The sequence below is a fragment of the Nuphar pumila genome, chromosome 1 (genome assembly GCF_984573655.1).
Source record: "Nuphar pumila chromosome 1, dmNupPumi1.hap1.1, whole genome shotgun sequence".
In the NCBI taxonomy this organism is placed as follows: domain Eukaryota; kingdom Viridiplantae; phylum Streptophyta; class Magnoliopsida; order Nymphaeales; family Nymphaeaceae; genus Nuphar; species Nuphar pumila.
In genome coordinates, this window is record NC_143249.1 from 92,416,345 (window position 1) to 92,430,796 (window position 14,452).

The 14,452-nt window shown below is 35.2% G+C and overlaps 1 protein-coding gene across 3 annotated transcripts; it reads left to right on the plus strand.

Moving 5' to 3' along the window:
- The first annotated feature begins 584 nt into the window (after positions 1-584).
- On the plus strand, positions 585-14,080 carry LOC149849066 (uncharacterized). 3 transcript variants are annotated; one of them, XM_089998481.1, is made up of 4 exons: positions 585-1,191; positions 12,693-13,323; positions 13,428-13,498; positions 13,721-14,080. In XM_089998481.1, exons 2-4 carry the CDS (start codon positions 12,954-12,956, stop codon positions 13,856-13,858), a joined length of 579 nt encoding a protein of 192 aa, XP_089854607.1. In that variant the 5' UTR covers positions 585-1,191; positions 12,693-12,953; the 3' UTR covers positions 13,859-14,080. The 3 variants fall into 3 exon arrangements, with proteins under 3 accessions (XP_089854607.1, XP_089854608.1, XP_089854606.1); XM_089998482.1 differs by having other exon boundaries at positions 12,820-13,323; XM_089998480.1 differs by lacking the exon at positions 585-1,191 and having other exon boundaries at positions 12,580-13,323.
- Positions 14,081-14,452: the final 372 nt, after the last annotated feature.

Consider the following 14,452-nt stretch of genomic DNA (forward strand, 5'->3'; position numbering starts at 1 on the left):
ATGAAAACAATTGTTGCAAATTTATGTAAGTTGTTTAAAGAAGTTGGTGAAGGAAATGCGGTGCAATTTATTACATATAATGCACCAAATTATATGGCAACTGAGAATATGTTAACAAAAGAAAAAATATGTTTTTTGGACATGTGCGATGTGATGATGTGTTAATTACTCATAAATATAATATATTATGATTGCATAAATACATCATTTATAGATTTAGAACCCTCACTTAAATTTATTTAGATGTCATTGAGCTACGGTTCGAATTTCGTTCGAATAGGACTTAAAACGAGAGAGATATCGCATTTTATAGTGTAGCGGGTCGGACCTCGGGGCGAAACGGGTCAAAACCAGATCCAATTGGCCCATTTGGGCCATGGATCAATGCAAAACGTACCCAATCCAACCCACATCAGCCCATTTACGAATTTTGGAAAATATTTACTGAAAGCCCCCTCAAAAAAGGCGCCTAGACAATATTCTTTTTTTAAATCCTCTTTTTGGAAATACCAAAAAGAGGAGCTTCTTCTATAAAATCAAAGAGAAACCCTAAATGCTTTGTTCAGACCTTGGGAAATGCGCCACCCCAGCTCGCCCTCTTCCTCTCCACCGTCTCCTCCTCTTCTCCACCGTCTTCTCCACTCGTCCATCTCCATTATTCTCCATTGCCTTTACTTAGTCCATTAAGCTTTCCGCCATTTCTTCTTCTTCTTCATCGCCCTTCTTCTTCCTCCTCTTCACTGTCCATTTTCATCTCGTGCTAATCTTCATTTTGCTGTGTAGGTGCAGGTATGGCAGCCATGGATGGGTGTCTCAGCCATTCGGTATGACGTCCATGCCGCCAGGCCACCGACCCTTCTTCGCCGGTCTCCTTCCCCAACCGAAGTAAACTTGAATTGCCTCCACCTTCGGCACCATCATCTTGTGCAGCATCTCAGCCAAACAAAGCCATGGATTTAAGTATCAGCACTCTGTAGCAGCAGTTGGAGACGCTTAACTAGCCGGTGTGACGCCCACGCCCACGGCCACCGGCCCTTCCTAGCTGGTCTCTCTTCCCCATTTCCCAACTCGGCGCCACTCCAAATCTACATCATCATGCAGCAACACCCATGGTAGCTGCAAGGTCATCTCCCTCAGCTTGAACCACCTCTTCTTTGATCCCTCCAATCATCGAACTGTCGCTTGGCCACGGTAAGTCTTTCTCACCCCCCTTTCTTGTAGGTAAAACCCAACGTGTTTTAGTTTTCTGCTATTTTGCATTTTCTATATGTTTGACAACCATAGGTAGCGTATTAGTGCGTGAACCAGCACTCTAACTAGAGTTAGGCATTTCGTTTAATTTGTTTTTCTTGCATTTTACCGTCGTGAATCTCTATTTTCTTGTTTATCAGCTAGACTGGTTCTAGCCGGCTGAAGTGTTTTGCTTAAAACCCTGTTGCAGTTTATTAAAGTAGGTTAGTTACGTTTTTATTAGTGTGCAAACAATACTTGTAATTCTGTAAGTGTGTGTCTTGTGATTAATTTTTGTTGCATTTCTTTAGGCACGCACAAATAACCAAAATCGGGTAGACTTATGCTACCCGATTTAGGTATCTTGAGCAAAATATATCAGCACAGTTAGTTCTCTGTTTTTCTGTTAAAATTCTAGCAGTAAAGTCAGTGATGATTCAATCTCTGTAAGCAGTGAATTAATTTATAAGTTAGCTAGTAATGTAGTTTGCTGTTAGTACCCAATTCCGATTGGAATTCCTTCTAATCGGTTTGGGAGTTTTGCAGCAAATGGTAAGGATTATCATTGCTCCTTACTTTCTATTTTAGCAAAAATTATGGTGTTGATTCCTTGTTGTATTAAGGTCAACTAGGTGATATTAGGAGTATTATGTAAGTTTGGATGCATGTAAGTAGGTTGGATTGTGTTTAAAGGTAATTGGGTTTGTCTCCTTGGTAACCGAGTGAGGTAGTTAGTGTAATTAGTGACACTCGGTTGGAGGGTGCGTAGCAGAAGGTTTTTAGTAGTTTTTCTGTAAGCTTTTGCAGTAAATTAGCAGGTGATAGAATTGTTTAGCTTAGCTTCATTTTGGCTTAATTAGCTAGGGTGTTAAGAAGTGTTAGAATTCATTACATATTAATTGATGATTAGCCGTGTGTAGTTAAGTAGTCTTATTAACTTTCTTTTAGATTTATATTTACAGCACGTGGTTAGGTTGTAGTTAGTTAGTACACAATATATTAAGTAATTTAGATAATTTAGGTTAGTGAGTGTTAGCAATTCTTTAGCATTTGTTTAGTGTAAATCCCTCAAATCGACTAGAATTACTCTATTCTAGTTGTTTTTAATTGCAATTAGGTAGTCGTGAGTCTAATATAGGGTGTATTTGAATTATATTAGCTTTCCCTTGCGTTCTAGGACTTCGTCGCACTATTTTCTGACTCCTATGCCAAAACTGGCTAAAACCGCATGTCTAGCCGGGTTTGTCGATTAGTGCAACAAAAATCCATTGTGACATTATTGTTTTCTATAGGATAATAGTCTACTTAGGTTTAGAATTATTTGGTACATGTTGTAGTTTGATAATTAGTGTTTTAGGATTCATTTTCGCGTAGTTTTGCCCTTCGTATCATTTGGCTTTTTAAATAGGCGTATTGTGTATCTCTCACTGATTTTGTGATGCCTATATCTGGAATTCCCGGAGTGATATTTGGAATCCATAAGCTTCGCTGAATTCCTGATTATGTCAGAAATTCAATGCAACAGAAATCACTCTAATCGGACTTTGTTTGAGCCATCTACGAATCATTTTTCAATCGCCTATCAAAAATTAGGGTTTCGCGTGGTGCAGGGGAAAAATAGTCATTTTCCATTTTACGTAGTTTTTCTAATTTCAATTTTTAGTGTTTTATTAAGTTTCTAATATTAGTCCAGAGTTAATTGCAGTGTTAGGATAAATAGTTTAGGGAGTTAGCTCTAGTAATTTCTCGTTTTACGTAAGAATTAGGTTAGCGATTAATTTTAGAATTAATTTAGAAGTAGTCGTTTTCATTTCTATAAGTAGTTTTACTAACTTCATTTTTGTGTCATGCAGGTGATATTAAGTTGCAGTAAGAGCATCTCGTCTCAGTGATTGATTGTTGCATTGCCCTTGCATTTGCGGGCTTAAGTCACTATGTGGCTTCTTTTTGTTCTTGTTCAATTTACTTTTCAGTGTAAAATTCTTTGTAATTGAACAAGTTTCATATCAATGAAATACAAATTTTAGTTTTAATTTGAGTATATCATGTTCCCTGTGGATCGATCTGACTCACCACTTATGTGGGAAATCAGTATTATTACTTGGTTGATAATTTTCTAAATGCTTTCAACGATAAAATAATGTTTTAAAAATACCATTGCTAAAAGTTTGACCACGGTGCATTTCTTAGATCTGATGTTAGAAGATATTGGAAAGATATCAACTTTTAAAGATACAGTAGAAAAGGCGAAGAAAATTACAAGATATATCTATAGTTATGCATGAATATTAAATTTGATGAAAAAGTTTACCATGAAAAGAAAGCTTCTACGTCCAGCCATTACTCGTTTTGCCATATCATATCTCACACTTTATAGTATTGGATGTTACAAGAAAGAGTTGAAGTCGATGTTCTTGTCTTCAAATTTTAGATCATCTAATTACTATAAGAAACCCGATTGATAAAAATATTGTTCATATTGTTCTTAATGATCATATGTTTTGGGTTGTCCTATCATATTTAATTAAAGCTATATTGTCCTCTCGTGAAAGTATTGTAATTAGTGGATGCAAAAGAGCCTGCTATGTGATTTTTGTTCGAGGCAATAACTAGAGCAAAGGAGAAAATTTCTTTGAATCTTGATAATGTTGAAAGAAAATATAAACTTATTTGGAACATCATTGACAGACCATGGGGCTTACAAACTCCATAAGTTTTTGCATGCAGCTGCTGCCTATTATTTAAATCCTCAATTTCATTATGCTGACAACTTCAACCCGGATGGAGAAGTTATGAGTGGTTTTTATGATTATATTGAAAAATTGGTTTCTGATGCAAATGTTCGGTTGAAAATTACAACACAAATCGATGCATTTAAAAAGACTAAAGGGTTGTTGGGTAGAGAGACAATTGTTACAACAAGAAAAATAAAAAGTCCAGGTAAGTTTGCAATTATATTATTATAAAGAAAAAGCGAACGATTGAGAAAGAATGTAATAGTATATTCTCTATATTGCCTGTATGAATGCTGATATATATAAACAGAGGAGAAGAAATATCGAGATACATGAAAGAGAATATAACACAAAACAGAAAGGAAAAATCTAGATCTTGAAATGTAGCAGCACGTCCTCATCTTTCTATAAAAGAATTTCTTGTTGTTTTGACTTCGTTATCTTTTCTTGTAACAGAACGAGATTTGTTGCCACCCTTAACTTTCTTTTTGGATTCTTTTTTGTTTCCTTAACATGCTCCCTCAAGTTGAATGTTGGTTCAACTACGTTAAGCTTGCTTCTAAAAGATTTGAACATGACTGGGCCAAGTGTCGTTGTCAACCTGTCTGTTAATTGTTCAGACGAAATGAAAGTCCACTTCTACATGTTTGGTTCGAGCATGAAAAATGGGATTAGCTACAAGATATAAAGCACCAATGTTATCACACCACAAGACATGAGGATTTGATACTGGAACACCAAGTTCCTTTAGAAGCGATTTCAACCATAGAAGTTTTGCCACTGCACAAGCTAGAGACTTATATTCAGCCTCGGTACTAGACTGGGCTATAATCCTTTGTTTTTGCGAGGCCCATGACACAATATTATTGCCCAAGAACGTGACAAATCCCCTTGTTGATTTTCTGTCTTCCACATTTCATGCCCAATTAGCATCTGCAAATGCACTCAACTGTAATGACGAGGAAGCAACAAGACGAAGAGCATAGTGACTCGTGTTATTTAAGTATCGTAAAACTCTTTTGTCCATAGCCCAATGAGCAACTCGAGGGGCATGCATGAACTGACATGCTTGATTGACTGCAAAGGCAATGTCAGGACGAGTCAGCGTGGCATACTGTAATGCCCCCACCACACTGCAATATAATGAGGGATCCTCAAACAGTGGTGAGGTAGAAGCATCAATTTTACTTGTGCTCATAGGAGTGGAAGTTGATTTGGCAGCAGACATATTTGCTCTCTGAAGAATATTTTTGATGTACGTTTGTTGACATAAAAGCAATTCTGGTGTCCCTCACTTGACCTTAATTCAAAGGAAGTAAGACAGAGAGCCAAGATCTTTGATTGAAAATGCATCCCCTTGTTGCGGAATGACTTGGTCAACCAAACATGAGGAAGAGCATGTTACAATGAGATCATCAACATATACAAGTAAATATAATTTGTCAGTGCCCTGTGAATAGATAAAGAGAGATGTATCAGACTGAGAAATACAAAAGCCAGGCCTTTTCAGATGACAACTCAACCTGTGATACCAAGCTCGTGGTGCTTGTTTGAGACCATATAGTGCCTTATCTAGCTTGCAAACATAATTAGGATATTTGGGATTCTCAAATCCGTCAGGTTGGGTCATATAAACATCTTCGTCAAGATAACTATTGAGAAAGGCATTATTAAAATCTAATTATCGGAGAGACCACTCATATTGTATTGCCAAAGTGAGAAATACCCGTATAGTAGTGGGTTTAACGGTAGGACTTAAAGTTTCCAAGTAATCAATTCCAGCTTCTTGAAGAAAACCCCGGGCAACTAATCGTGCCTTATGATAAGCAATAGAACCATCTGCATTCTGTTTCAACTTATAAACCCACTTAGAGCTTATGATATTGTATTTAGGTTTTGGTGGTACAAGATGCCACATTTTGTTTTGTTTGAGAGCAAGAAATTCTTGAAGCATAGCTTATCGCCAATGACTATTCAAGACAGGTTCTTTGAATGTAGTTGGCTCATCTTGATTGGTGATGGCACTCAAAGACTTTGGTGTGAGTGATCCAGTCATTGAACAGGTAATCATGGGGTGAATGTGATGCTCAGGCCGATTAATATGAGATTCTTCTTGTGACTAAGATCTATCATTGTCTAATAAAGTGTGATCTTGATCAAAAGATTGAATTGTATACCCTTCATTAGATTCATTTTGGGAATCTGAAATGACTTAAGGATCATTTTGTTGTGAAAGTGAGGACAGGCCTTGGTGAAGCTCCGAATTGATCTGCTGAGAAGGTGAAGATGACAAATCGAGATGAAGTGCAACCCCATGTAATGCCTTGAGCCCTGATTGAGAAGCCTAGTTTTTAGACCTCGTATGATCAGCTACTTTGTCATCCTTTGGAGGAGCTCTCAATATCCATAACGACAAACCAGAAACAGAGTTAGTTTGATCTATGGATGTTTGTAAGTCCTTTGGTCCATCAAAGTTTTCATAAAAAATAACATGCCGAGATATAATAACTCGATGGAGCTTGGCATCATAACATAAATATCCTTTATGATGGCTTCCATAACTAATAAAGATACATTAAGTAGTTTTGGGTTGAAATTTAGACTTATTGGATAAAGTAAGAAGAAGATAACACCTAGATCCAAAAACTCTTAAGTGATTGGGATCTTGTTAAACAACATTTCAAAAGGAGATTTTTTATTCAATTTAATAGTGGGCAATTTATATATGATGTAAATTGCTATCCAAAATGCTTCAACCCAAAAATTATAAGACAAACCAGCATCATGAAGTATGCTCAAACTTGTTTCAACGACATGGTAATTTTTGTGTTCTACCACCCTATTTTGCTTAGGTGTGTGAGGACATGAGAACCTGTGTAAGATGTCATTAGCCTCATGGTGTAAGTTTTATGAAATATATTTTTAATAAAAACAATGTGAAAGCTAGACACCAAATACTAAAAATCGGTTCACACTAGTAGTGAAGTTCGGGACGAACTCAGGGAACGGTAAGTGCTTTTGTACCCCACATAATACTACTTTTGTTGCCTTAAAAAATAATTAATTAATTAACTAAATAAATAAATAAACAAAAGAGTGTGTCCCTCTGAAGAGGACTCACAAACAAAAAATAAATGGTTTTATTACCGACCCAATTAATTGAATAATAAAATTCCTAATCTAACAAGAAAAGAAAAAAAATCTTCAGTGCTTGAGCTTCGTGTCCATTCCTTCATTACTGGTTTTCATTATATAGGCTCCTTGAGGGCTCTAAGGGGCTCTCTGAAGGGCTTAAAGGGCCTTTTGAGATGACCTTTTGGGTACCTCAGAGGGCTCTTTGAGGGTACTTTCGAGGGCTCACCGCACGTCTGAACGCTTCCTTAAAAAAATAAAACACAAAATGAGCAGAACCACGAAAAAAACACTACTAAAATCTAATAATTTAATAAAAACAATCAAGAACTACCCTAACAAACTTTAACAACCCACTAACATGTAACAACTAAAGTACTAAATAACAAAATAGCAAAACAAACTAACTATATAACAATAAAGAAACTACTAATGATTCTATTTTAAGAAAAAAGTGAATTCAAGCTAATGAATTAAAAAAAATTGAAGTATACTAAACTTAATCTAACTATTCAATTAAACAATTTTTAACTAGCAAACTACTTAAATAAAAATATGTGAAATTAACTAAACTAAAATAATTAATTAAACAAGCAAAACATAAACTACATTAACTAAATAACTTGAAGCCACTACTAAGTTCAAAACACACAGCTTGTAACAAATACAACTCAAGGAGACAAATTTCAGCAAACTAATGAAATCTAATTAACGATAAACCAAGCTAAACTAAACTAAATAAACAAGGTTGTTACTAAACCAACAAGAAATTATAATTTAACTACTTGACATAAAAATAAAATAGTTGAATCTAACTATACTAACCGACGGTAGACTCAAGATAAACTAATCAACCTATGCGCACATCAACAAAGAGTTGATGCTACATAAAATAACAACTCTAACCGAATCAGAACACGCTGGCTGGATTTGAATTCTACGTTAAATGTAGTCCACAACTTGTGTGTGTGTCCTGCGTGAACCACACAACCTGCCTCAAATCTAAAAATATATTTTGGTAGCCATATATTTATTCTAGCAGCTGGCATTTTATTGATAAAAATTTTTCAGATCAATGTCGATCGCAAGCTGTAACATGTGATACACAAGTCACGCTGATTTAACTTGTCGTTCATGTCAAAAGTTGGCACAAAAACAAGTTGTTGCTTGCTCAAAGTCATGTAGACCCATGGGTTCACGCACAACCAATAATCCCAACATGTCTAACAGATCTACGTGTTCCAATCCAAACAAAAAAAAACTAAAAAAGTATTACTCAAACGACGAGGCAAAACAACAAGTAACGATTTACTAATCAACTATTTTGAAAAATTAAATCTTATTCTATACTAAATGAATCGAATAATTAGAAACACGATTTACACTAGATACTATGCACGTTCAGAATATAAAATATGATGTATGCTATACTTGAAAAAAGAAATCATGATATATGCATTCGATGAATGAAAACAAAACAAGGAATCTAATCTATACACCTAAACGTAAAGAGAAGATGGAGAAGCAACAAACCTCACGATCCACTTTCGACAAAGGGGTTGAGAAGAAGAAGCGGTTTTTCCATTGCGATCATACAAACCTCCAATCTCTCTGATGATGGGAGCAAGAAGAACCGGCGATGACGGGGTTTATAAGAAAGAACAAGAAAGAAGAAGAAGAAAGAAGAACAGGGTAGGCAACTGGTTGAGAAGAGAACAAGGGGAAGAAGAGGTAGAGAGGAGAGAGAGGGGGGCGCAGAAGGCTAGAGGGGAAAATGCTCCCTCTAGCCTCAAAAATCCTTTTTATATTAGAAGTTCAGGTTTAATTAGGTTTTTGGATAATTTTTCAAAAAGAGTCCATAAAATTTTTTGATATTTCAAAAGACTTCTCTTTCTCAAAATTATTTTCTAAAAACCTAATTATTCTTCCCAAAATACTCCAAAGAGGCTCAAATTGTGATTCGATGAAAAACGATGAAAACCTTCTCAAACAAGCACTTTTAAGTGATCATCGCATATAATCATGCATGAAAATATATGAATTTATGCATAAAAATTAGGCATGATCACCTCACAAAACAATTCAAGATCCCGGTTGCAAAATTCTCCACCATTATCTGATTCAACAGTTGTAATAGTCGAGCCCAATTGTTTTTTAACCAAAACCTTAAAACTTTTAAAGCAATCAACCACTTCCGATTTTGTTTTAAGAAGAAAAAGCCAAGTAAAGCGAGATAAATTATCAACTATAAGGAGAAAATATTTGTATCCATCTCTAGAAATGATCAGGGTCGGCCCCCACACATCCATATGCAAAATTTGAAGTGCCTGAGAAGCATGAAACACAGAAATGGGAAAGGGTCATTTATGTGCCTTTCTTATAAGACATGACTGACATACTCCCTTTGAGACAGGAGAGTTTATTGAAATTAAATGACTTAAATTAAGAAAGGACACAATCTTTTTGTTTGCATGACCTAATCTTCAATGGCACAACGTAAATGAAGCTGAGAGACTGATTTTGTTGTCCAAAAATCAGCTATTGAAAGCCATTTTTTCTTCCTTTTCACCAGCTCTTGATGCCTTCATGGGATAAAGTCCATCACGCATCTTTGGTACCCGAAGAACTTGTCTCGTTCGACGATCCTTTATCACAAATTTACATGGTAAGAATTTAAAAATGCAGTCATTATCAGAGGTAAATTTTCCCACCGACGAGATTATGAGCTATCTTAGGAACGTGCAAGGTGTTCTTGAGATTGAAGTAATTTCCATGAACATTGACTAATAAATCACCAGAATGCTTAATAGGGAGATGAGATCTGTTACCGATCATCACATTTTCATATCCATCATAAGATGCCTTATTATTCAGCATTTCGTCATTGCTAACAATGTGATTGGTGGCGCCAGTATTTGGATATCAATACTCATCAACAGTTTCCTGAAGATTCATAGCCGAGAATGCCCAAAGAATGTCATAACACGTTTTGACTGAATGACCCTTCCTTCCACAGTATTGACAAACAATCGAATTTCGTTGACGCCCATTATTATCCAAACCAAGTTGTTGCTATGACTGATTTCCTTGACCCTGGTTCCTTCCTCCTCTGCCATGAAAAGATCCTCGTCCTCTTCGTCTTCCTCGGAAAGCATTAAAGGTTGTCTGATTAACTACCTGCAAAGATGACTACAAAGAATCGTTATTTCCAAATGATTTTGACTTGAGTAACTCAAGCCATTTTTCTTGAGTAATAAGGAGATCATAAAGTTCGACAAACATAAGAACAAGAGCAGTCGAGCCAGCAGTGATCATAATTATAAAGCTCTCATAAGCAGATGAGAGACCATTTAACGTGATTTGAATAAGATCTTCATCAGATGTTTCATGACCAACTATTGCTAGGGCGTCAGATAGAAATTTGATCCTCTCCAAATAAGTCTGCATGTTCATATTTTCTTTTTTGATAAAATACAGTTCCTTTTTCATCAACATGGTTCTAAATGGTGACTAAGAACCATACAATTTTTCCAATATCTTTCAGGCTTTGTGAGCTGTTCTGGTTCAAACAGTATACCCCAACACTGCTTCTGAAACCATTGCCTTGATCCAACTTAGTGCAAGTTGGTCTGATTTTCACCACGTGGCGAACTCAGGGTTGAATTCAGATTTGTCTTAGTTATGTATTATGCTGGAACAGGTTTGGTTCCATCTACAAATTGAAGAAGATCTTGAGACAGCATCACTGATTCAAGCTGACTTCACCACAATAAATAATTGTCTCGATTGAGTTTAATCGAGACCAAGGCAACAATGGCGTTCCACTGGGTCGACGATACTCCAGCCATTGATCTTTTAGAGGAAGAAGATGATGGCTCTGATACCATATAAAGAAAAAGAAAACATTTGAGAAAGAATACAATAGTATATTCTCTATATTGCCTCTATGAATGTTGAGATATATATACAGAGGAGAAGAAACATCGAGATACATGAAAGAGAATACAACACAAAAAAAGAAAAAATCTAGATCCTAAAATATAGGAGCATGTCCTCATCTTTCTATAAAAGAATTTCTTGAAGTTTTGACTTTATTATCTTCTCTTATAATAGAACGAGATTTGTTGCCACCCTTAACTTCCTTTCCTTCTGGATTCTTCTTTGTTTCTTTAATAGTTATTTGTTAATATTATTTTTATGTTTTATTTTTTTGTTAATTGTGACATTCTTAATATTTTTATCATTTTTTTATTTTATTTGAATGCAATTGATTGGTGGAGTTCATTTAGGCATGAAAATCCTGAATTGATGAATTTTGCAATTTGAGTTTTAAGTTTAGCGTATAGTGCATTGAGATGTGAGAGGAATTTGAGTACCTTCTCATTGGTTTGTGACTTTGTATTTTATTTTTGAAATACATTTGTATAAGTTTAATTATTTTATAATTGATTATCAATGATTTGAAATGATAGGTGCATACAAAACAGATGAATAGTTTTGAACAAGAGAAGATGAATGCATTGGTTTTTATCATATACAATATGAAGTTAAGGGAGAGAAATATGAAGAGGAGGGTTACCAAAGACCTTATATGTCTAGATCATAGAGTCATATGATGAGTGAATTGTGGAGAAGGAAGATCTAATGTTGCCTAGCGATTCCAATTGGTTAAACAATTTATGATTGAACCCAAACTTCAACATAAATGCCATTGAACATGTACTTATTGAAAAAGTCACTTCACATCATGATTCACAAAGTGGTTCTAGGCAAGGTAAGTTTTCAAGAGCTCTAGGTAAAGTTATATTCTTTTTACCTTGCTATGAATATAAATGTAATTTTTAATTATATACAATAAGTATTTAATATATGATTTTTTATTAAAGAAAAAAAACATAAGTGACTGAGGATGTGAAAAAAGAAAGTGTAGATGAAGAGTCGGAGAATGAGGATGAAGGAGAACATGTTTATATAGATTCCTCGGATGACGACATTAAAGGCTTGGATATTGATGATGACAAGACACAAAAAGACTCTAGGCCCTAATTTATATAATAGGACTATTGGCATTTATATGTTTTTTGGGTCCTTCATTTGCATTTGTGAATGTTGTAACACTCTCATTTTTTAGAGTTTTGGACAAATACATTAACATTTGGTTGTTAATGCCGATATGCATTTTTTGATGATGACATAATGTTGAGAAATTTGATTAGAGATTTTGTTACTTAATTTTGTATTGAATGCTCGTATTTTATTTCTTAAATACTCAGATACAAGTTGTGTTAATGTTACTTTTGCATGTTAATCTCATATTTTTCAGTATTTATTTGAGATTTTATATTTATTATTGGTTGTTGCTTCATCAATAAAGCACTTCTTTTATTTATTTATATTTTTAGATATTTAAAAAGTATTTTTTAAGTTAATTTTTTTTTGAGGCGTACGCTTTACGCCTTGTGGCTTATGCCTCACCTAAGTTTTTGGTGGAGCAACATTGTGTTTTGTATTTTCTCTATATCGGCTGGAACATAAAGTTTTTTGTTTTTTTTATTTCTGAGCCTTTTGTTGATGTGAAAGAGATGGCTATTTTAGTTTTCATTCATCAGTAGATTGCAAAGGAAGTCTTACAACTGATCAATTCATGGTCTTCTTCAAACAACTTGGAGTTCCCAATTCTCAGAGGTGGCAATAGAATATAATTGCTGCTTTGTATCTCTAGATGAATTGGGCAGATATGATGAGTACATACTGATCCAATGCATGAAGACAGCACATTGAAGACATGTAAAGCCTTCAGTTTCCCTTGTTTCTCCGAACAGCTTGGGTGGATCTGTTTATGTATATACTGATAAAATGAATGAAGGTGAAATATTGAATAACCTACAGCAGGTGGGTTTAAAGCATCTAGCCAGCTGTGATGGTGGAAATCCAGGCTCTGACTGGTTATGTCTGTCATCTTTGGAGCAAGATAACAGCTCTAGGAGTACAACAGAGGCTTCCGTTCTCCCTATTCTATCTTGGAGTGCTGATAATCATCTGCAGAATGGAGCACTGTCAGATTCTGGGTACTTGGTGGACCTCACTCATTTGGATGGCGATGATGAGGACATAGGCGAAACTACAAAAGCTAGATTTTCATTTCATATGGGGGCTGAAGAATCTGCAGTAGACTTGAATCTTGCTCATGTTTCTCAAAATCTTGAAGTGAACAAAAGCACAAATGGTGAATATGCTAAAACCCATTATTTATACTCTGTTCCAGCTTTTTTGCTCCACTTGCTGAAGCACGTTATTCTGGATGCAAACTACTATTTTGATCCATTGTAGGCTCCACTAATGAATGGCAACCTACTTCCAGGGGAAAAGCTACTATAATTTTGGGGAAGAATATTGAAAATGTAAGGCAGCTACTCTATACATTAGTTATGTTTTCCCTCTTTCAGATTTAAAATTCAACAGCTAGAAAAGGCAGTAAATATGTCATCAAGGTAGCGTGAAGGAATGATTTCTAGTTGTACATGTGAACCCTTAGCTGATATATATTACATCTGCATGTGATTTTATACTGAGACATACAAATATTCCAGTATGAAGCAGAAATCTGATGACCAGTATTGCAGGTTTCGTTTACAAGCAGACCAAAATCCAATACTGATGCAGTGCCTTTTGTCCAAGAAAACTCAGGGACGTCCTTTATGGATATTTCTCACAAGCCTTCAATGTTGAATACTGATAAGAGCTCCAATACCATTTACTGAGTTTATAAAAGAGTGGATAGTTTCTAGTGTCTTGGCTCTCATGACCTCGACTTTTGAAGATATAAATAGAATGAATCATACAGATTCCCCTGGAGATAGTCCACATGTGGGAAATGATGCTGACATCTATAGTTGAAAATATAAGTGATCGAAGATCCACCTGTGACATCAACTGCCACTTGTCAACCTCTTGTTTTTTGTCTCTTTCCAGTGCAGGGGAGCAGGAGAGGAAAGAGTTAGAATGTATGATGAAAGTCCATCTTCATATTTAAGTATATTTGTTTATGATCTTAATACAGCGTGCATGTGTCTGTGTGTGTAACATTGACTGATCAATTCATTTTTTTTAAGATGAAAGTCCTCATGTGTCTGCGTGTGGACATGCCTGCTATTTATGTAAATATATTTATCTATTTATGTAAATACAAACATATAAATGGATCTAAAATAAATATAAAATATATAAATAAAATCTTTTTTTTGTTCTTTGCAAAAAAAACTATTAGTGATGGCTGAAACTGTTGTTTCAAAAGCAAAGATTTATAGTAACAGCCAAAGCTGTCACTGTAGGTAACCTCTTGTGATGGAAGTAAC

Coding starts and splice junctions, on each gene's coding strand:
- LOC149849066 (XM_089998481.1), top strand. CDS start 12,954: ATGAATGAAGGTGAAATATTGAATAACCTACAGCAGGTGGGTTTAAAG. Junction 13,324..13,427: donor AGTGAACAAAAGCACAAATG/GTGAATATGCTA, acceptor GATCCATTGTAG/GCTCCACTAATGAATGGCAA. Junction 13,499..13,720: donor TGGGGAAGAATATTGAAAAT/GTAAGGCAGCTA, acceptor CCAGTATTGCAG/GTTTCGTTTACAAGCAGACC.